Source organism: Xiphias gladius, chromosome 17 (assembly GCF_016859285.1).
Source record: "Xiphias gladius isolate SHS-SW01 ecotype Sanya breed wild chromosome 17, ASM1685928v1, whole genome shotgun sequence".
NCBI classification, from domain to species: Eukaryota; Metazoa; Chordata; class Actinopteri; order Istiophoriformes; family Xiphiidae; genus Xiphias; species Xiphias gladius.
This window is the reverse complement of record NC_053416.1, coordinates 3993443-4015387: the sequence shown is the minus strand read 5'-3', so window position 1 is coordinate 4015387 and position 21945 is coordinate 3993443. Positions and strand designations below refer to the sequence as shown.

General features: G+C 45.4%; 1 protein-coding gene across 2 annotated transcripts in view; it reads left to right on the top strand.

Moving 5' to 3' along the window:
* Positions 1-21033, top strand: part of klf8 (Kruppel-like factor 8) — a 70519-nt gene extending 49486 nt beyond the window's left edge. Inside the window, exons 3-7 of one of the 2 annotated variants that reach the window (XM_040150266.1) lie at positions 9392-9664; positions 9775-10009; positions 15596-15707; positions 18518-18657; positions 19397-21033. In XM_040150266.1, the coding sequence (XP_040006200.1) occupies positions 9392-9664; positions 9775-10009; positions 15596-15707; positions 18518-18657; positions 19397-19578 (942 nt within the window). In that variant the 3' untranslated portion in view covers positions 19579-21033. The remainder of the gene's footprint in view (positions 1-9391; positions 9665-9774; positions 10010-15595; positions 15708-18517; positions 18658-19396) is intronic. The other variant, XM_040150267.1, reaches the window with a different exon arrangement.
* Positions 21034-21945: the final 912 nt, after the last annotated feature.

Genomic DNA, 21945 nt, shown 5'->3' with positions numbered 1-21945 from the left:
TATATTTGAGCCATTATTTCCACAGTGATCCTCAGTTTCTTTTAATTTTATCCTCAAGTGTGTGAGGAATCCTACTCTGCACGGTCTGTTTCAATACGAATGCGTTGAATCAAATCATCGATCGTCTTTCCGACGTCGAATAATGACGACTGAGGTATCGCTGTGACAGTGGTTCACAGGTACATGTGGATAAACCTGCGCTACAAAAAGCCACAGCCGTGCATGACCCTCGTCCGTAATGACAGGTGCGACTTAATCGGTAAAACTGGACTTCTTCTTCGCTGTTCTTTTCATCGGCAGGTCTCTATTGGGTGGCGAAACAGGCTCAGTGATATACGAATGGTGTTTAAGGGCGTTACACTCATTTTATGGCTAATCGGTATGATCACTGACAAGCGGTATCGGACACTGATAAAGACGGTATCAGTGTACTTGTACTGTTGTGCACAGTTTTCACTTTCATGACTGCGCCCCCTCTGACATCAGCAGCAAAAATCTTCTTCTTGTCAAGTCATTTGGTCTTTTCGCCTCTAAAATTAGGATGTTATTCAACCAAGTAAAAAAAAAAAAAAAAAAGGGCCCAGCATGGTGAGATAAATTCACCTGGTTCCAACATAAATAGACAGTTTCACAAGTGAAGCCGAGGTGTTGGTGCAAACGTCTGTAACGATTACTACTGGTATTGAAAGTTTCACTGCCAGGAAGACTGAGCCAAGATGTTTGTAATTTTCCATTTATAGCTATGATGATTTTGAAATAATGGATGGGTCAATAGATTTGCCTCGACAGTGGTTTCTGTTTCTACTGGAGCGAATAGACCGGTCTATGTCTCTCCACCCTAGGCAGCATGTAGCCGAACTGAGGTTTTTGAAGAATGAACAGTTGAAAACAGTGTAATTACATTTTTTGCCATTTAAATGTTTTTACTTTAAAGTCTTGCTTCACGATCAAGACATCCGTGAATTGCTCGGCTGTCGAATCCGAGGCTTCTTCTTAGTGCCTCAAAAGCTTGACACTGAATGTGTTTTTCTCAGCGATCATCTTTTATTCCCGGAGTACTGAGAGCCTCTCTTTCGTGTGTGACATTGCATTTGAAAAGGGAGGAAAGGGAAACTGCTTGCAGCACTTTGTTAGCCACCTGAAAAGAGGGCAAACCTGGATTGCTGGAAAACTGGCTTTAAAGAGATGTTCTACAGGAATTTCTAGAGACCTTGTGGATATGTGAGCGATTGCGAGCCATCGGCCATGAGCATCTCTTCCTCTACTCTGCCTACACGTAATATTCCCCGGCATGATGCAACAAGTTCAGGTACATTCCCATGGGGTTACAGAGAAGTGTGCTGGGAAACGTGGGAAACTGATAAATGAACCATAAAGCAGATTAAGGGAGAAATTCCCGGGTTTGCCAAGTAGATTTCATCAGAACATTTCAAAACAGCAAAATTCTCCTGAAAGAACAATGGTATAATATAAAATCCTGCCAGTCAAGTGCCTGACGTTTTGTTCAATATCTTTATTTTGGAGACAGAGAGAGGAGAGCCACTGCCAAACTTTTACGAGCGTTATAAGCGGTCAGGGTGTTGCAACACAAACAGTCGGGCAGGTTTGAAATAATTCCTGTTTAGTTGGCATTGAAAATGAAAGTGAAAAGTAACAGCATCCAGATTTGTTTGTTGCAGAGCACCCTTCTACACATTTCCGTCAACAAAGGGTTCTAGTAAAACGTGTTCGTAGTTGGCAAATGAAGGATGGTCAAAACTGTCAAAACAGGCACATCGTGTTGAGGAACAGACCTTTTCTTTTCTTTTCAAGAGAAGTGGTAATTGTGCAGGGCTTAGAATGAGAAAAAGTAGGTAAGGAAGAAGTAAACATGAATTGAGGACTATTGGTGACTTTTTGTTTTTTTTGTAAAAGAGCTATCTCGAATCAGATTTAGTCTAGATCCCAATCATAGTAATAAGAATGCGTAACCGACATCATGCTGTGTATGAATTCGTGTCTACATGTGTTTTTACATGTCAGGCTTTGGATCGGAGGTCTTGACAATGTCTGCAGGCCTTTTCGTGCTCAAAGACAGTTGACATCCATTAGTAATTTCTTTGCAAGGCGAAACTTTCTTTCCCCACACCGATAGAAGCGTTATTATGCGACTGCATAATAATCCAAATCGCTGTACTGTAGCACCTATTCAGTAGTAATACTCATGGTGTTTCTATTCCATGCTTTAACAAAAACAAAGGTCCACTAATTAGGCCTGTATATGTAGAAGGCACGTACCAGGGTAGCGTTAATTACAAGTTGAATATACATGATCCACTTGCAGACCCTTCATTTGATTCCTCCCTACACTTATTTTCTGCTCGGGTTTTTTTTTATTTTTTGGAACTCACCATTAAGAGTTTTTAACCCTTTAAGGCTAAAAAACTGAAATATATTTTACCTTTTTTGTGTGGGGGTGTCTGGGGGTGAATCCTCCTTTTTAATTGGAGAAAACTGAAGCTGCGGTGCGCATCCGCACGCAATGGGGCTTCACAGCTGTAATTAAAACTCAAGCAGAGTTTGCTTTAAGGCTCGAGTCAGGCCGTCCTGTTTTGGTGTTTGGTACGGACAAGTTACTAAGCACCCGGGGAAATCAACACTGGCAACTCCTGTTAGGTAACATTGGGCTGAGAGTCGGCGTTAACGCTGGCTAACAGACACAGTGAGCTCTGCTGGGATCAGCCTGCTAACAGGTGGGTGAACCACAGAGAGAGAGAGAGAGAGAGGAGTAGACTTACCCTTTAACACGGGGAGGGGGGCACTTGGTGTTCCTTTGGGTGGGTCGGGCTGTAAGCGGTGGAGCTGCGTGTGTGTTTGTGTGTGTGTGTGCGCGTGCGTGCGCTAGGCGGGGCCGCGTGGTTCATGGTTAATATCTCCCCCAGCTGTTGTTTTTGCTCTCTGTCTTTATCATATTGTCCATATCTGCCTTCACACTCGACTTCCTCGGTTCTACACGCTGACACAGAGGATATACCAACATTCGACACATGCACACGTGTGCTCCAGAAGTCGTAATTAAGTAGTGCTGATCGCAGATGACGCTGACACGTACACACTCCCAGCAAATCAGTGCCTTTCCCCTCGTGTCTCGAACATCCCCTCATCATTCTATCCTTCTCCTGTTCTCTTTACCTCCCACTGGTTCCCTTTCTTCCTCCGTCCTCCCTTCACCTTTCACATGTACAGGCACCAGCAGTGTCACCTCGAGACCGGTTGATTTCTTTCTGTGGCAAAAACAACAATAGCGACAATTCAGTTTCTACTCTGTGTACCATCCTATTTTAGTGGGTCCTATTCTGTAGTTGAGATTGTGTCTTTAGTTTTTTTATTTTTTGGAACTCACCATTAAGAGTTTTTAACCCTTTAAGGCTAAAAAACTGAAATATATTTTACCTTTTTTGTGTGGGGGTGTCTGGGGGTGAATCCTCCTTTTTAATTGGAGAAAACTGAAGCTGCGGTGCGCATCCGCACGCAATGGGGCTTCACAGCTGTAATTAAAACTCAAGCAGAGTTTGCTTTAAGGCTCGAGTCAGGCCGTCCTGTTTTGGTGTTTGGTACGGACAAGTTACTAAGCACCCGGGAAATCAACACTGGCAACTCCTGTTAGGTAACATTGGGCTGAGAGTCGGCGTTAACGCTGGCTAACAGACACAGTGAGCTCTGCTGGGATCAGCCTGCTAACAGGTGGGTGAACCACAGAGAGAGAGAGAGAGAGAGGAGTAGACTTACCCTTTAACACGGGGAGGGGGGCACTTGGTGTTCCTTTGGGTGGGTCGGGCTGTAAGCGGTGGAGCTGCGTGTGTTTGTGTGTGTGTGTGCGCGTGCGTGCGCTAGGCGGGGCCGCGTGGTTCATGGTTAATATCTCCCCCAGCTGTTGTTTTTGCTCTCTGTCTTTATCATATTGTCCATATCTGCCTTCACACTCGACTTCCTCGGTTCTACACGCTGACACAGAGGATATACCAACATTCGACACATGCACACGTGTGCTCCAGAAGTCGTAATTAAGTAGTGCTGATCGCAGATGACGCTGACACGTACACACTCCCAGCAAATCAGTGCCTTTCCCCTCGTGTCTCGAACATCCCCTCATCATTCTATCCTTCTCCTGTTCTCTTTACCTCCCACTGGTTCCCTTTCTTCCTCCGTCCTCCCTTCACCTTTCACATGTACAGGCACCAGCAGTGTCACCTCGAGACCGGTTGATTTCTTTCTGTGGCAAAAACAACAATAGCGACAATTCAGTTTCTACTCTGTGTACCATCCTATTTTAGTGGGTCCTATTCTGTAGTTGAGATTGTGTCTTTAGTTTTTTTATTTTTTTGGTTTGTTTTCTTTTAGCTGAACAGGATCATACTCTCTTCCATAGGCCAGTGTAGGTGCAGCAAGGGTCGTGTTACCAGTTCTGCTGTAGGTTTCTTTTCGGCACTACCTGGGCCGTAACTTGGCCCTTTTCCACTAAATACCTAGGAACTACTTGTCAGTTTAGCCTGTACTTGTTTGCATTTTACACAATTTCCATGGTACCCGAAGAACCGCGAATATCAGGAATATCAGACCGATAACGGAGTAAACGTGCAGATCTTTACAGGACGACGCATCGTCAGCTTTTTGTTGCTTGTGATTTGTTTGAATGAACATTTGCAAGGAGACGTGGAAAGGTAGGGAGGCTAGTAGTGGCAGAGAGAGAAGTGCAGCTCGGCCTGGTTACTGCAGTTTGCACAGTTTAAGCAATCAGCAATCAATCGGTGATTTGTAGAAAAGTCCCAGCCAGCGCATCAGTTTGTGACTAGCGTGGCCTGCTTTTTAAAATGGAGAGCTGTCTTTTTTTTAAGACAACCTCTCAGGGAGCAGACTCTGACGTACCGTATGGAAGGATTGTGTCGTTAAAATGTACTTTCTTAATGGGACTTTGGTGCGGGAGCTGTTGCTGTTGGCCCCACTTGTGATGAAAGCTGTCACCAATGAGTTACGTGGCCGTTGACATAGGTGTGCGATTAGCCTGTTAGTGCTGCCGTCTTTATTGTTACCTATTAACCCTCTGTTCAACTGGCACAGTCCCGTCTCACACACTGTACCATGTGAGCATCCCGAGGCGGACATATGAGTTTACTGGTGGCAGAGCTGTATAACTACTGAAAATCACTCATTACTTTATCTGTACGAGACCCAGCGCGAGTACAACACGATTAAGGGACCTCTGGACACGTTACATCTTTCTCTCTGCCTGGCTGTCTCATCACTGCAGTCACAGCTGCTACCCGCTTCCATTCAAGTTAGAGATCACATGAATTAATTGCAAGGCGAAGACTGGGTGACCCATTTTTATGATGGAGCAGTTGAACTGAGGAGTGCGAGGGGGAGAGCGGAGCACTCTGGTAAGATCCGCTGCAGCATCTCTAGCCCAGCGAGGGTTTTTTTTAAAATCATTTTGTTGCATTCAGACCCGTCAAGTTTGTTTGTTTTTTTTTAAGGTGAATTGTCTTTCAGCCCTGGCACATTGTTGTGATTGTTTCGGAGACGGTTGTTTTATAGCCCTGTGCCATTGTCTGACTCACCAACAATGCAAATAAATTTTACCTCTACTTCCCAGTGAAGTTCAGTGTCTCGCCTTTGCTCGAAACATCTGTGGTTGACCTTGATTCCTCTCAAAAGTTTTTCTCCTGGCGGTCTGTTCCTGTGCGCTCTCATAGTAATTGCCAGATTTATGTAGTGATTTATTTATTAAATAATCGCTTTTGACCATGACCAAGCTGGATCTTTTAGAAACAGTCAGGGGATATATTTTAAAAAAGCCTGTTTGCTGGAGTGGACGGTTATTATTGAAATTATTGTTGTTGTGAAAGTTCAAATGATGATGGTCTTGTACACCGGTGTAAACCTGCTTGCTGAACGGGGTCTGTGCATATCCAATAGAAACGATTTAGAAAATGCTCGAAAAGGCAGGATTGGATGAGCCACCTGAAAAATGATAATGATACATGCAAAGCGATACGGTGAATGTGCTGAAATTTCAATGGTTCTTCATTGGCTGTGGAGAAAGGGCTCCGCTGTATTGTGACCCAGTCGTAGCTTTGCTCCTTAAAATCCGTAAAATTTGTAAAATTTCAGAATAATCGCTTCTCTTGTAAGAGCCCAACATAAAAAAAAAAAACCCTCCTCCTGACGCAGAGCCGGATGTGTCCTCTAGTCTCACCCCCAAAATTAGCATCTGTATATCAGCATGAAGTGTGTCAAGTTTTTTTCTTCCACTGGGTAATGAGCTGCTATACATCCTCCTTTTTAAGCTAATCAGTCCGTGCTCATATCAGAAAGTTTCTCTCTTTCTGTCTCGCCATTTTTTCTCTCTCTCATTCTGTCTCTCAGATCACGGAGCCTTGCAGGAGTGCAATGAGGTTTTTTTCTTTTCCTCCAGTTGACTCCAGCCTTTCATTCTCTTCTTTTGGGGATTTTGCAAAGAGTTGTGGGTTTAATCTGAGCAACTGTGAAAAGAGGAAAAGAGGAGAGTGGATGAAAAAACCCGGAGAGAACGGAGGAGAACAGACAAATACGAGAGTGGGTGGGTGAAAAAGAAGCTGCCAAGGGATAGGAGGGTGAGGTGGGAAGAAACAAAGGTGTGGCTGATGTAAAGAGCGAAAGATGCTGGAGGGAGAGGTGGGGGTGTGGGAGCGAAAGGTGAAAGAGGTGTGGTCATGATAGAGAGAGTGAGAGAAAGGGGAAAAAAAGAAGGAGGAGGAGGTGGGGGTTGAGTGATGGAAAGATGAACTGACTGGGAGAGAAAGGGAAGGGAGTTGGAGGTGGGTGGGGAACGAGTGGAAAACAGGGAGTCAGCTGATAGCTCCCAGTTTCCATGGCAACACTAGGCCTTTCACACCCACTCTCTTTCTCTCTCGTCTCTATCTCTCTTCTCTGCCTCAACCACTCCTTCACTTCTTTCACACTTCATTTTCTGTACAGTTTTTTTTTCTTTTTTTTAGGCTGTGTCTCTATAATCACATTACGGCCCTGCTTCCTCCTCTTCACTGATCTCCTTTCTTCGTTTTTCCTTCCTCCTTTCCTTTCCTGTCCTTTCCTTTCTTCCTTTCCTTTCTTCTTCTTTCCTTTCCTCTCCTTTCCTTTCCTTTCCTTTACTCTTCTCTCCCCTCCTCTCCTTTCCTTTCCTTTCCTTTCCTTTCCTTTCCTTTCTTCCCCTCTCCTCTCCTCTTCTTTCCTTTCCTTTCCTTTCCTTTCCTCTTCTCTCCTCTCCTCTCCTTTCCTTTCCTCTCCTCTCCTTTCCTCTTCTTTCCTTTCCTTTCCACTCCTCTCCTCTCCTCTCCTTTCCTTTCTTCTTCTTTCCTTTCCTCTCCGTTCCTTTCCTTTCCTCTTCTCTCCTCTCCTCTCCTCTCCTCCTCTCCTTTCCTCTCCTCTCCTCTCCTCTCCTCTCCTCTCCTCTCCTCTTCTTTCCCTTTCCCTTCCTTTCCTTTTTTCTCCCTATCTATTTACATATACGGTGAGAGCTCCTTAAATTCCTCCTTCCTTCAGCCAAGTGGTGGTGCAGGTTCTGTTTCTGAGTTTTGTTACGTGTTGTCAGGGCTAATGTAAAATAGAGAGGACGAAGATTACACACACAGTCCAGGAGAGTTTTCTGAAAATGGCGCCTCCTCCTTGCGCCTGCATCACCATGTCAAGAGAAAAAAAAAACTCTGACCAAGAAAAGGTGGTCAGTTGATCACTGAGATGAATTACCTAAACCGATCAAATTCAGTCCCTCTAATGCACTAACAGATGTAGAGCCACTGGTATTTGTATATGTAGTGATCGCTAAGTGGAAGAGGATGTATTCCAACCTTTGTATTTGTGTCTTCATCCACCGTCACACAGCCCAGCCTCCAGCTGAACTGTATGACCCGATAAAAAGGCGTAGCGTAGTCTCCACCCTCTCCTCCTCGCCCAGAGCCAAGCTATGCTCAGCTGAACTGGACAGGGGCCAACTCCTGGACTGGAGGCTCACTGCTGCTCCCCCTCTCACTCCATTTCTCCTGACTCTCATTCACTTTCTTTTTTTTTTTTTTAGATTTTAACTCTCTCTCTCTCAGTCTGTACCAGTCTCTCTCTATACCCGCCCAGCCCCTCTCTATCTGTCTCTCGCTCCCTCTTTCTCCTCCACCCCCTCCCACCCCCAGTGTCCCACACAGCAGCCATTGTTCCCTACGCTTTCGAGCTACACTGCAGCTGAGCCCTGGGTGGCTGTAGTGGCGAACGGGGTGCCCCACATTCCTCTGATGAGGCTGAGAAAAACTAGGGCATAGTATGAAAAAGTTTGATGCAAGTTATATGAAAGTATTTATTCAGGATGAAGCAGTTCCTCAAAGAAAACCTTGCACGTAAACATTGTCAATCATAGTCAGTTCACACCTTGAAAGATACAGAGAGTGTACAGGGTTGAGCTGTTTCGGGAATATATTTACCCACTGAAAAGTCCCATTTCGTACTTTTCTTTTAATGGTATCATCAGTATTCCTAGTAAGAGAAACCCAGGAGTCTCATGGATAATTTAATAATATGATTTATTTATTTTAGGTTTATGTTGCAGCCATCAGCTTCATTTTTGAGGTTAGGTACGTACACAGGCTGGCACCTTTGACTTTTTATCAGAAGAACCAGATATTTCCTAAAGCTGCTGGCACTGACGGTTTACCCAGGAGAGTTTCTTCTCCATCCAAGTCTTGAAGTGACCCTACTGTCAGTGCCCTAACACTGTCTTTGCAGAGGATGAACGGGACTTTTGCTTCTGGACATCTGAAATAAGCTCCTGCTTTTTTGCACCTCTGTTATATGTATGAATATGTGCAGTATTGGTATCGCGTCCAGTGCCATCGCAATGTAACACCCAGGTGAATGTGACAGAGACAGTTTAAAGAAGCACAACGCCTGTGTTTCCTCTGTCTCCGGCTCAGTCTCACAGCAGAGACGAAAAATCCAGTTTACTGCGACAACATCGGTCGAATTAATGACTCAGCTTGCAAATGAAATTAGGCCTATGCTGTTATTTCAGAACAAAAACCCCTGAGTGACCTTCAGTTGAGAGTATGAGTTGACTCAACCAATTTCAGGAGTCGGTATGTAAAATCTGAAAATGAAACCTGACTTAAAAAGCGACTGATAGAGTATCATAATGACTGAAATGCTATAGAGGCTTTTCCATCCTAAAATAAAAATATTTCATGGGGTTAAAGTTGTTTTCTTTATCTGTCATGGAAATGGTCGTTAAAAAACTAAAAAATATAATCTTTCAACCTACAGTAAGAACAATCAGTTTTCTAAACTTGTCTTATATCTCTTTGAACCCGCTCCCACCCCCCGTTCTCTCTAGCAGGCAGATGTAGGTGTCGACTGCCCACAGCCAACAGACCTAAAGGTGAAGACTGAGTTGCCTGTTTGCAAGACAGAGCCCTCTTCGCCCCAGCCGTGCCCTGCTGAGGACCAGACTGAACCTGTCGACCTGTCCCTCAACAAACCCCGCTCCTCTTCGCTCCCTGCCTCTACAACGAGCGCCACAGTCAACCCTGCGCCCAGCAGTGCCGTGACCCAACCCAGTCTGTCGGCCACACCGGTCCCCTCTGCGGTACAATCGATAGGCTCCATGGTAACTACAACCTCCTACCTCCTCCCGTTGTTATAGTGAAGCTGTGGAACAGCGCACACAGGACGGTTAGAGCAACAAATCATACATCCCCCGTTCTTTCCCCCTTGCAGGTCCTCTCTCCAGGCTCCATCCTGGCCACGCAGGGCGCTGGGGGCCAACAGATCCTGCACGTCATTCACACCATCCCCTCGGTCAGCATGCCCAGCAAGGTGGGCCAGCTGCAGACCATCCCCGTGGTGGTGCAGTCGCTGCCTGTTGTCTACACCACCATGCCTACTGACGGCGTTGCCACGGCGGCCATTACAGTGCCGCTCATAGGAAGCGACGGGCGCTCAGAAGGATCTGGTGAGTGCCATCCTCATAGCGTCCCTATTCTCAATTTCACTAACAAAGCTTGATTGGTTCTGTTGTTTATGCAACCAGGGAAGCAGCCGTCTGGGAGTACAACACCAGACCTAGTTAAAGCCTAATACATTGAAGGGGAAACTCTAAAGTTGTCTCGTAATTCCAAATAGGAACGTGCTACACGGGTGCCGCATGAATGCTGAATGAACCCGAGCGTGTACTTGAGCAACTCCTGCTCCTGAAATGTCCTGACCTTCTCCGACACTAAGATTAATTAGTGTGTGAAACGGGGATCAATACTGAGGAACCAGTGAAAAAGAAGTGGTAAAGTCTTTATAGGAAACAATGCTCCGAAGTCAGAGTTTGTCCTGTCGTGTCAGCCGTAAGTCAGGAGCGCCATAAACACTCCAAGCTATCCGGTCGATCGATTAAACGACGACGAACGAAGAGGTTAAATGAGGTGTAATCCATCCCTGAGTAAACACCAGGGGAAGCTCGACATTTGTTCAGGCAAGCTGGAAAAACAGGCCTCTTCACCTTTGATAAACTGCGGCGAAGTCCCTCAGTAAAAGTCAGTGTAGTTCACCTTGGTTTCTAATCCAGACCAGAACGGTCTGCACTCAGGAATGTAAACGAGGGAGGCAGTGACTGCGAAACTTCTACAAGAATTTGAAGCACACACAGCGGCCTGAGGATGCTCTTAACTCTCTTACACCTCAACAGCCCGTGACGTTCAGCGCTTGCCAGGAGTTATTGTGTCACAGAGTGTTATGATTCACATGTTTGACTTTCTTTCAGCTTTGTCCAAAACTGCCTCTTCAGTTGTCTCCCCAGCACGTTTTTCCAAAAAAGCTCAAAAACAGGCATAAGAACGTGCTGCGTTGAGTTGTGAGAGTAATGTATTTAGTGTTCAGGCATGCTCTTAATTATTTGTGCCCCCATTAGGCTGTAGGAGGAAAATACATTATGCACACCCAAAAATGTAGAGCCATATTAGAATCGAGTCTCCAAAATCCTTTATTTTATTATAATCTTCAGAAAAGTAGTGAATGTTACAGGTTTGCGGTATGTTAATCCCTTAGATTATACGTGTGCCCATGTCACCGTGCCCACCTGTGCAATAGTAATGCACAGTGAGAGCAATGTCTTTAGACAAAATGCGACTTTGTTGTATCTTGTGTCCGTGCTGCAGTCGGTTGTGCTTTTCCCCTTCTCCTACCCCTTTTTCTTTATGGTTTATATTAGATGCAGTAGCAAAGCGTCAAATTAAGCGAACGCATGCTCAGCCCCTTTTTTCATGACTTTTTTTGCTGCCGTATTAACAGTGATGCCACACAGTCTCTAATACCTTTAAAGGCCCGATGAGATGGAGGCTCGAACACCCTGGGAAACAGTGCATGTTCACTGGTGACCTCATGCAGCGCCAGTAGGTGTGACTAGTAAGTCATCGCAAATTCTTCAACAATCACATCTCCCCGCCTGTCGAAACGAATTGCCTCCCTCTCCATTGCTGCTAGTCTCTTTAAACTTAGGATCCCCCCCCCCCCGCTGTCTAACATCCAGCCCCAACGCCGTGTTTCAAAAGGAATCACAGTTTTGATATGGTTTCATTGGGCCTTTGAAGCTGCGTTTGGCAACCTTTCTTGTTTCAGTGTCTGTAAATGTCAGCAAGTGGTAACAGTGATCTCTTGGCACTGAGGAGCAACTTAATACCAGGCTGAATAACCTGCACCTGCAACCACCTCTAATGGTGATGTTGCATTATGTTGACACACGCTGGTCTTCTATGCTTGAGCTCAACAAAATCAACCGGTGTTAAGTGGGTCTTTAAAGTATTAGTCCGCTTTACAAGTTTGCCTCATTTTTGCGTCTTTGACCATCGTTTCCGTTAGTTATTATAACGACATGAAGTCCATCCAAAGGAACATTGGGCAGTCAGATGATCAAGCAGGTCGTAAACAAGCAGTTTAGCCGCATTATCCAAACCATTCTTTTCGGGGGTAAAACTAGAAGTGGCCTGAAGTGTCTAGTAAAAGTCTCTCATTTTATACAGGAAAATGTGCAATACAGTAGGTCAAAGTTGAACCAGAAAGTTGGTCTCTAAACTCTGGTGGCTGTTAACAAAGGACAGTTTGGGCAACAATTGTACTGTGATAACTAACTCACAGTTAGCACCGTGATCTTTCAAGCGTCCCCTGGAGTAATGTGATCTAATATCATCTAATGTAGTGAGTAGAGGCCAGGTGGATTCGGAGGGTTCAGCTCAGATCAGCGAAGGAGCCACCTGCTCCTGGAGATCACATTGAAATTCTGTTTCGTCGCTGCATTTCACAGCCAGGAAATGCTTCTGTTACTTAGAAGAGAAACAGAAACAAAGAGAGAAGACGTGAGCCAGACAGGGGGGGGTGAGTGAAAGCGAGAGGAGGAGATGGGAACTTTGATAGTTTCTGTTCTTTTTCCTGTACCTGCGCCGAGAGCGAGCAGGAGGCAGCTGATATCCTCTGTTCGCGTGCTGTGGTGTTGTGTAGGAGAAAAGGGAGCGAGGGGGCTGGATAGGTAGATCCAGACGGAGGAAGAGAGTGAGACTGGGTGGGTGAGGTGGGGGTTGGTGGTGGGGGGTGGCACAGAGTAGACGATATTGACAGAAATATCACAATATTTTAACATAGTACCTCATATTTCACCTAATTTCCTTTGATGGGGGGGGTTGAATACGTCATGGGGCTGAGGAAGGATGAGGAGCAGAGGGTGCAGGGGTCGAGAGGAGAGGAGATGGGTTGTTTTGCCTTTGAAAAAGGAAGGCTGCAATGGCGGAGGGGTGGGGGCGGCTTAATTGTCTCCAGAGACAAGGGACACTTCTTTTGGTGTGTGACCCTCCCCACACCAACACACACACACACACACACACACACACACACACAGATACTCCACCCAAATTCCTTGCATCACCCTTCCAACCCAGCACACCTCCTTTCTCTCCAGGCTGGGTGGACTTTGAACAGTATGGCTGCCACATTCCTGCAGATTGGGGGGGGGGGCTTTTGTTTCCACTCATTGTGTTTTCAGACCATGTCATTGATCACTACTGATTTAAATGCATAAATTGTTCTTTGTTTGCTCATGTAATGGTTTCCGCTTTTAGTAATATTGCTTCTGATAAGCAGCAGCCTTTGAAGTTGTCAAATTGTGAATTTAGGGGAAAAGAAAAAAGAGGGAGCGAGGAAGGAGCGAGAGACACTGACAGACACAGGGGGAGAGAGAGAGCGTACCAAAGGTCTACATAAATTAGTGCTGCTGTCTGATCCTGGCACAGATTATTGACCACAGAGTAGACAATATTGACAAAAATATCACAACATCTTAACTCAGTACTTATATTTCACATAATTTCCTTTTGATTGTTTAAAGTCAATCAAACGAAATTAATAATTGTATCATCATATCAATCACTCTGTCCTGACTTGAGGAGCTTCTGTGTTATGCATATCACTAATGCTACATCCAAGTTTTACTATAAGCTACGATTTTGTGTGTGTGTGTGTGTGTGTGTGTGTGTGTGCACACGTGTGCGTGTGTGCGCGTCTGCTTCCTGCGCTGCTGTGGGCATTGGTGTCCATTTTGGAGTTTATCAGGGCCTTGACTGTGGCCCCTCTGGGCGCCTTTGCTGTCTGCTTATCATCACACTGGTTTGAACAATTCTGGGCAGTTGATTTCTACACTTTGTTTTTTTAGATGGCCAGAGCCTGCCCATAAATAATAGTCATTAAAAAAAAAAAGAACCTCTCCACCAGGCTGGCTGGTCGTAGCACAGAAACCCCTCCAGGTTTTTAAGTAAGAATAATCCTTGGTTTGCTTTTGTACAAGTGAAATCATTGTGACTGGATAAAATCAAATTATTCATCAAATATAAAACTTTAAACCTGCATTAGCTGATTTTTTTTTTTTTTTTTTTTTTTTGGGACACTTGGCTCCAGTGGGAACCAGCTGAACACAGCAGCGACCTTTTAAAGAGTAACTTAACACCCCCTGAAAATCCAGCCCTGCCTGACCTTCAGCGGTTTGACTTCTCAGCTCGCTGCAGCGATGCACAGGTGTAATCCACGACAGTGTGACATTGCGGTCGGGTGTGGCTACAGGTGCAACAAAGGTCACTTCAGATGCAGGCCTGAAACTTTCAACAAAGCAAAACACTGCTCTTCGGCCTGTCGTCAAGTTGCTCTGCGAGTCAGCAGAACAGTTGCTAACAGAACTTGGAAGCAAACAGTTGCCTCTTTACGCGTCCTGCAGGCACCGAGCACCATTCGCATTCATTTAGGGGTCGCGTTTCTGGCCACCTGATGGATCTACGTCAAATATTGGCTCTTCTTTAAGCTCCAAGAAAGAGAATATCTAGCTCTTTTGCAGGTAAATGCTCCGCTATGTTCACCAGCTTATCGCTAACGTTGTCTGCCGCGTGGTGCTCGGGAGGAAGCGTACAGCGGACCTTCAGAGCTTTTGACTAAAACGGCTGTTGACTGCTACTAGATGAGAGCCGTGAGAACGAACCGAAACGGTAACGTCGTGAGCCGTAAAACCAAAACAGTGACCCGAAAGAAGCTGAAAGAGCTGAGGTGAACTTCAGAGCTGGCTGATAATTATCGGTGGGTTCGTCACTATGAGCGACCTTTCACATACGTGCAGTGTATGCAGTAATTTTGGTCCACTGTTAACATAGAACTATTGATTATAGCAGCTTTACATATAAAATTTTGTGATCTTCACAAAAAAAAAAAGCCTTCAACAGAAAATGTCTTGCGAGCACTTTCTCTCAGCTGTCAAGAATTCAGAAGCTAGACCACAACTTGTAAATGACTATGCTGCTTGGTGAAAAAACTAGCTGGAATTCATAACAGCTCGCCAAAACCTCAGGACAACCAGCGGAGACTTCTGATAGCCTCGAGAGATATGTGTTTCAGTCATTTTCTGTGACTTCTGTAAAATGTTTTTCACAACATCTGCCCACGTCAACATTGTAAGAGGTTGGGGAAATCGGAGAGACTGAAAGAGAGGCTGCCTGGACGAGATGTTTATCTCAGCAGAAAGCAAACACTGAAACATATTTGGAAATGTTGATAGAGTGATGTAGAAACGAGGAGACATGCAGAGAAAGTCGGCATGGGGCTTGGCCACAAATTTTATCCATCAGTTCTGCAGCCTAGCAGACCACACCTAACTACACACACACACACACACACACACACACACACACACTTGGAGTCTTTGTCTTGCTAAGTTGCTGGAATCCAGGCATCGCTTTTAAGAAGTTATTAACCCCCTGCTGTTCTCTTCTGTCTGTTCCCACCCCTCCTCTCCTTCTTTTGTTCCCTCACCTCTCTGTTCTGCTTCTTCCATTTCCTCATTTCATTCACCTATTTATCTCTTGTCACTTGGCCTCATGCCCTCCATCCTCTTTCTTCAATCTCTTTCCATCTGTTTAAATTTCCATCTCTTCTTCTCATTTGTACCACTGTTTCTGTTTTATGTCCCTCTTTTCCCTCTCTCTGTCTCTTCCTCTACCGTCATCCCCCCGTCCTGTCCTCTCTGCAGTTCGTATTAAGCCAGGTTCAACGTCTCCGGTGGAGTATCAGACTGACAGTGATGCAGAGAGCGGTACAGAGTCTGGATCGGCCTCCCTCAGTGCCCAGAGCCTCGACGCAGGGTGAGTCCATGCTACACGTGGACAAAAGAAGCAGACTATATTTAGGCACACTTTGTAAACCAATTTCTCCCACAGTTGTGTGAGTTTATGTACAATTATAAAACATTCGTACATGAAAATGTTCCAATGCTGGAAAAAAGTACAACGAATTTTGAACAGATTGGCAGAAAACGACCAGAAAAGCCTCATTTGCTGTAGGATTCTTCCGAACCTTTGACATTTCTTACGGTCAGTCGTGTCTCAGATTCATCGGAGCTGGGGATCTGCGTGATTGTCCTCCTCGAGGTGATAGTGGGGATAGAGCATTGGCATGTAGGTGATACAGTCCAACAGAATGAAGAGCTGACACTGAAGCATTTATCTAGCCAGATATTCAGTTAATAGAATTTAAGACATTCTTTCTCAGACGGCTTCCAGCCTTCATGCTAAGCTAAGCGAACCAAATCCTTCAGCTACGTACTTAGCGCACAGAGATGAGAAGGATGTCAGATTTCTCATCTCACTCTCGGGCAGAAAGCGAATAAGAACATTTCAAAAAATGTTGAACTACTTCTTTAAGGACACCGGATTCTGTTTGCTTATAAGAAGACAGCACTGATGGAGCTGGATATGGCCTGGAGAGTCAGCCTTGCTGTGCCAGTGGCCAGTCATGGTACTACAATAGAGAGAAATCCCTAGACCTCCGTAATAAATCAGACGTCTGTAAAACTGTTGACGGGACATAAATACCATGAACCAAGCGTGAGGTCATCTGAGTGTAAAGTCCATGATAGAGGTCAGCAGGGCCGTGGAAAGAGATAATGCACAGCGGGGTTTATGAGAAATTCGGTCTTTGTGTGGACCGCATCCCTTGCCTGCAGTCTCCTGACTGATTACATTACTGCAGCGCTGCCATGACTGGACACTTATATAACCTTATATAACCCCGTGTACAGCAGAACACGCTGGAGACACCCTGGCTGTATCACATGGAAACAAGTGCACGCATGTGTTTACAGTGTGTGTGTGTGTGTGTGTGTCTATGCATGCTCAGTACACACTTCATAAATGAGGACATTTGGTCCTCTTAAGGAAAGCTTGGAAATTTGAAAGGTTGCGTGCCCGTGACGGCTCTTACAAGTACAGTAATACTGTGTGTGTACACGTTTTTGTGACCACATTTGGACCTTTTCCAGTGTAAACACCGACCTTGTTGGGACCCGTAGTCCTCATGGGGACCAGAGCCCGGTCCCGAGGTCCCGGTTAGGTTCAGGGGTACTGTTTGGGTCAGGCTTGAACTGGTCATGGTTAAGGTCGGGGTCAAACTTGTGCGCGTGTGTGTCCAGCTTGTTTATTAGAACCATCAAGACGGACCTCCTGCCACACCCAGCGGGCGAGGCCGCCTGACTGTAACAGAAATTCTGGGTGCGGTTAGCAGTTGTGTTTCTGTGTGTGTACCAGACACACAGAAGGAGATCGTTGATGCTTAGACGTTTAATAGTTAGAAAATGAACAAGCGTGTTCCTGATTACTTGGGGATTTGTGTGTGTGTGTGTGTGTGTGTGTGTGTGTGTGTGTGTGTGTGTGTGTGTGTTGGGAAGATTGTTTGTGCGAGTGTGCTTGTGTGTGCGTTTCTGGGCTGGGCTGGGCTAACCCCCAGAACTGGGGGTGTAAACAAGGTTACGTAATGCGGTTTGCCGTCACACCTCCTTGTAAAATAGCTAGGGAGAGCGGTGGTTTGTTTTTTTTCATATCAACTTTATTTACACCGTGCTTATCAAATGAATGTAAAAAAAACCAAACAAAAAAAACCCGATAAATCAGAATATCGCATTACAGTCATGATTCAGGAGGAGGGAGGGAGACAGAGGTAGAACCAGAATGACACACACGCAAAAGAGGGAACGGGCTTAGTCGGTCGGATTCTCTCTGCTGTTGATGTGAGGAGAAGGGGGGATGATAAACGGAAAGGGTGAAACGATATGAGGGAACCGAAGAGAAGGAGAGAGAGAGAGAGAGAGGGATACAGTAATGCTGAAGCGGAAGAAGTCACTCAGCTGTGTTGAGCCCGGCGTGACTCTCTGACCCCCCCTGGTGGCCTCAAGATCACTCTCAAATATATCGCTCTCACCATACTAATTAGCAAAGTTAACTGAAACATAGATGAACGGTTTAAATAGTAATTTGCAAATTTCCACTACACTTACATTCCTACTAGAGCCAGATTCATACTGACTGATACTGGAGTTTTGAGGTCAATAACTGTATTAAACATGTTAGATGTAAAAAAACAAACAAACTCTGATGACAGTATAAAAGCCAATATTAAGAACATGACTAAAAATCTTGGATAAGAATTCGTTAAATTTAGTTTATATGTACGGAGTGGGACTTATCCCAGCTATGTGATGGACAAACTATGTAATTAAGAAACTATTCCTAAATGTACAGGACATGTACGTGTGATGATCTGAAACTGATCACATTCAAACAAAACTGTAATTGTCACTTCTGCCGTTGTAAAAGTTGTAACGTCTGAGTCTTTTCTTTTATTTTTCCAGCCTCAATGTCTCCCAGGTACGTTTGGATTTCCCATGGTGTTGACCCTAAAGTTAGAGAGACACTGCCATTTCTGTTTTCAGACAAGAAAATACGTCTGCGATGTAAACTTCTCATTCTCTATCACGGCAACTGCTTGATGTCAACGCAGCGCGGCGTGCGCGGAAATATTCACATGAAGGAATCAAAAAGGTGTACGGCGTCGTTTTAGGGTGAAACAGGAAACGGTCTCATCGATCGGCATCGCTGACTCCTTTGTTCCTTTTCCTCAGGTCGGTCATGGACTTGGAGCCCGTCGATCCAGATTCGCCGGACATCAAGAGGAGGCGAATCCACATGTGTGACTATGAAGGCTGTAAAAAAGTTTACACCAAGAGTTCCCACCTCAAAGCCCACAGGAGGATACACACAGGTGAGGCCTGAGCCGAACAGACACCGGCAACGCAACAAGATCCCTCCAGCCCGGGGATTCTTAACAGGTTTAAGGGAGCCCAGTATTTAGCGAACACCAAACGAGGGCTGAGTCTTCATTTCGGGGCAACCTAATCGAACTGCAGGAATGATTAATTTTCAGGTTTCTTGATAACACTCTAGCCCTGTCTGTTGTGTCTTGTTGTGTTCTGGTTTTTTCTGAAGACATCTGATGAAAGATTACTGCGACGCGCAAATGAGCCGCAGGCCGATGTGATTGGTTCATTGCATTGAGGCGGGGAAGGCTACACGCTGTAGTCGCCAGACACAGCGTCTAGTCAGTGAGATGAAAAAAGACTTGTTGTCGCAGAATGTTTGAAGTGGATTAAGATCGTCGCATTTTTTTTTCTGAGCGAGCGAAATCCACCGGCCTAATGCTTTTGTGTTCATCTTCAGATATTCACCTTTTTCCACTAACATTCAATAATCATAGAGCGAAAAAGTCTCTGTAGAAGAGGCAGAGACCATAAAACTGGTCTCTGCCTGGGATGAGTTGGGAATTCCGGAAAATCTAGTAAATAACCGAGTGCAGCGGGATTACATGGGTTGTGAGAATTTTCTCTGTAAGTCGCTGGCGCGGCTCCGTTTCCCAACCGTCCTTCCCCGTCCCTTCCTCCCGTCGCTTCCTCTCATTCTTTCCTCCCCCTCAACTCTACTCTTTGTCTCCTGCCCCCCTCCAGGAGAGAAGCCCTACCACTGTACCTGGGAGGGCTGCACCTGGCGCTTCGCCCGCTCCGACGAGCTGACCCGGCACTTCCGCAAGCACACGGGCATCAAACCTTTCCGCTGCACTGAGTGCGACCGCTCCTTCTCCCGGTCCGACCACCTCTCCCTGCACCGCCGCCGCCACGTCATGATGTGAACTCCGCCCCCCCCCTCCCCAAAAGCCAACCTATTACCCCCTGACGTTTCAAAATCCCTCACAGCACATCTTGTACCAGTGCCCCCCACCCCAAACGAACCCCTGCTACTTCCTGTTTCCCTCCTCACCTCTGCTGACCCCCCCCCCTCGTTAGGATTTTATGCCTCATCAGCGGATATAAGAGACACTGTACCTGCTTCGTCCTCCTCCTCTTCATCTTGAAATTGCAGGAACATCAGGAATGTGTCTGTTTGTTTCTTTGTGTGTGTGTGTGTGTGTGTGTGTGTGTGTGTGCACAGTGGAGGTCACAGGATTATTTACTGTGTGTACTTCAAGTCATCATCATCATCATCATCTTCATCTTCATCAACATCACCACCGTCCACCAAACGCCCCTCCTACCCCGAAACAATCCCCTCCCTACCCCCCTCTTAACTCGAACCCTTTCGCGTAATACGTCTCCTCATCAGAAAGAGACGGATGGACTGAAGGAGATCCAGCAGCAGGGACGTTCATCCATCCATCACGTGCATCCATCCATCCGGAGGAGAGGAGGAAGAGGAGAGGACAAGAGGAGGAAAGACGTGTGCATTGCTTTTCAACTGAAAGGACAGGGGGAATCTTAAATGGATGTCTCTTCAGCTGCTTTGTTTTTTGTTTGTTTTTAAACAACAAGTTTAATTCTGTACATATCCAGAGTTGGGAAGTAAAGTGAAGCCAAAATTTCATATATTATGGATTTTTGGAAGCAAAGGTGACTCCCTAAAATGACCCAAACAGCCCTTTTCCACCACAAGAACGTTTTCCAGGAAGTTTTTAGGAACTCAGGAACTTCACTTTTATTTTTTTTCTGACCCCGCCGTTGTGACGGCAGGAACCACGGCAAAATTGGCAAATTCTGATCTAAATCGGGAACGATCAGGAAAAAACACAAAAAAAATCGAGTAAGACTCTAAATCTGATGCCAATCTTTGACGGGTGAAAGTGTTCGATAGTCTGTCAGTGCTATGGACATTTTCCGTTGGTACCAGAAGACGCATTTAAAAGAAATCTTTAAAAGATCCGTAAACCGGCTCATTTCCCAAACTTCTCCAGATACGGTGAAAATGTACAAACAGGCTTTTAGTTCTTGGGGTTCCTAAGTCACCGGTACCGTTTGGAAAAGGCGCTGAAACAACCAAAACTGTCGGATTATTATTTCTTTTTAATTGCAGCCTTCAGATAAAGTTTTCACTGTGTTTGAAAGCAAAGGCTTCCCAACTCTGTGCATATCAGTGTATGGGTCTGTGTTACGTGTGTGTGTGTGTGTGTGTGTGTGCGCAAGTAGTGGGCTTTTTCATGGCAGCTGAAGTCACATCAAACACATATTTCCTCTTAGGGAAACTTACCGTATCTGGAGTGTCTGAGGCCGAGATCTAACGTAGTTTATTTTGTCTTGACCCCCCCCCCCTCCCCTGGTACAGGGAGCTACAAGACTGTGAACTTTATAAAGATTCATTAGTTTTCATTTGTTGTATCAATCACATTATTGTCGTTTGCGTGTCCCCCCCCCCCGCACACACGTTTCAGATTCTTCTTTCGATAACAGTATTTGCTTTTTATGCGTCTTTGTTGCTGTCGTTTTTTGAAATAAGGCCTTCAGTCCTGTCCTCTTCTTTTCCTTTGCCAGGTTTGGCAATCTTAACAGAAAGGCACCCTTTTTTTTTTTTTTTTTTTTTCAAAATGATTTCAAATCCTTTTGTTGTTTTCTGAGGCTGTGAAAAAGGCAGAGGAGACACAAATAGTTTGAGATTACAAGTAAAACTCTCACGCAGGGAACAGGGGAGCTTTTCTGTGTGTGTGTTTTTTGCGTGTGTCGTCCATGTGTTTGTGTGTGCGCGCGTGCGTGTGTGTGTGTGTGTGTGTGTGTGTGTGTCTCTTTGGGTGAGTGTGCATGTTTTGAGACAAACACATAATCAGAATTTAAGATTTTTACGAGTGTGTGTTCCGGGCACTTGTTGTTCTTTTACCTCTTGCCCGTCGAGCCTTAATAAATGAAGTCAATCTGTAAGGGCGAAACCAGAACCTCTGACAGAGGGTGTCTGGCCAAAGATCAACTGTGAGTCAAAATGCTGTTTGTCCATGAGAACCTTGATTTTTTTTTTCCTCATTGCTTTCCGCAGACAGGATGCTTTTCACAGCGGTGAGCACTCAGCATGCTTTTTAGGGTTTGAAACCCAAGACGTGAGAGGTGCCACGTAGAGCAGTTTTAAAAACTTAGCATTTTAATTTGGAGACAAATTTTTGCTGGAAGGTCCGTCAGTCTTTGCAGGCTTCTTCTCAGTATTTTACATTGTGACCCTGGACAGTTACGGCACAATTCGGGGG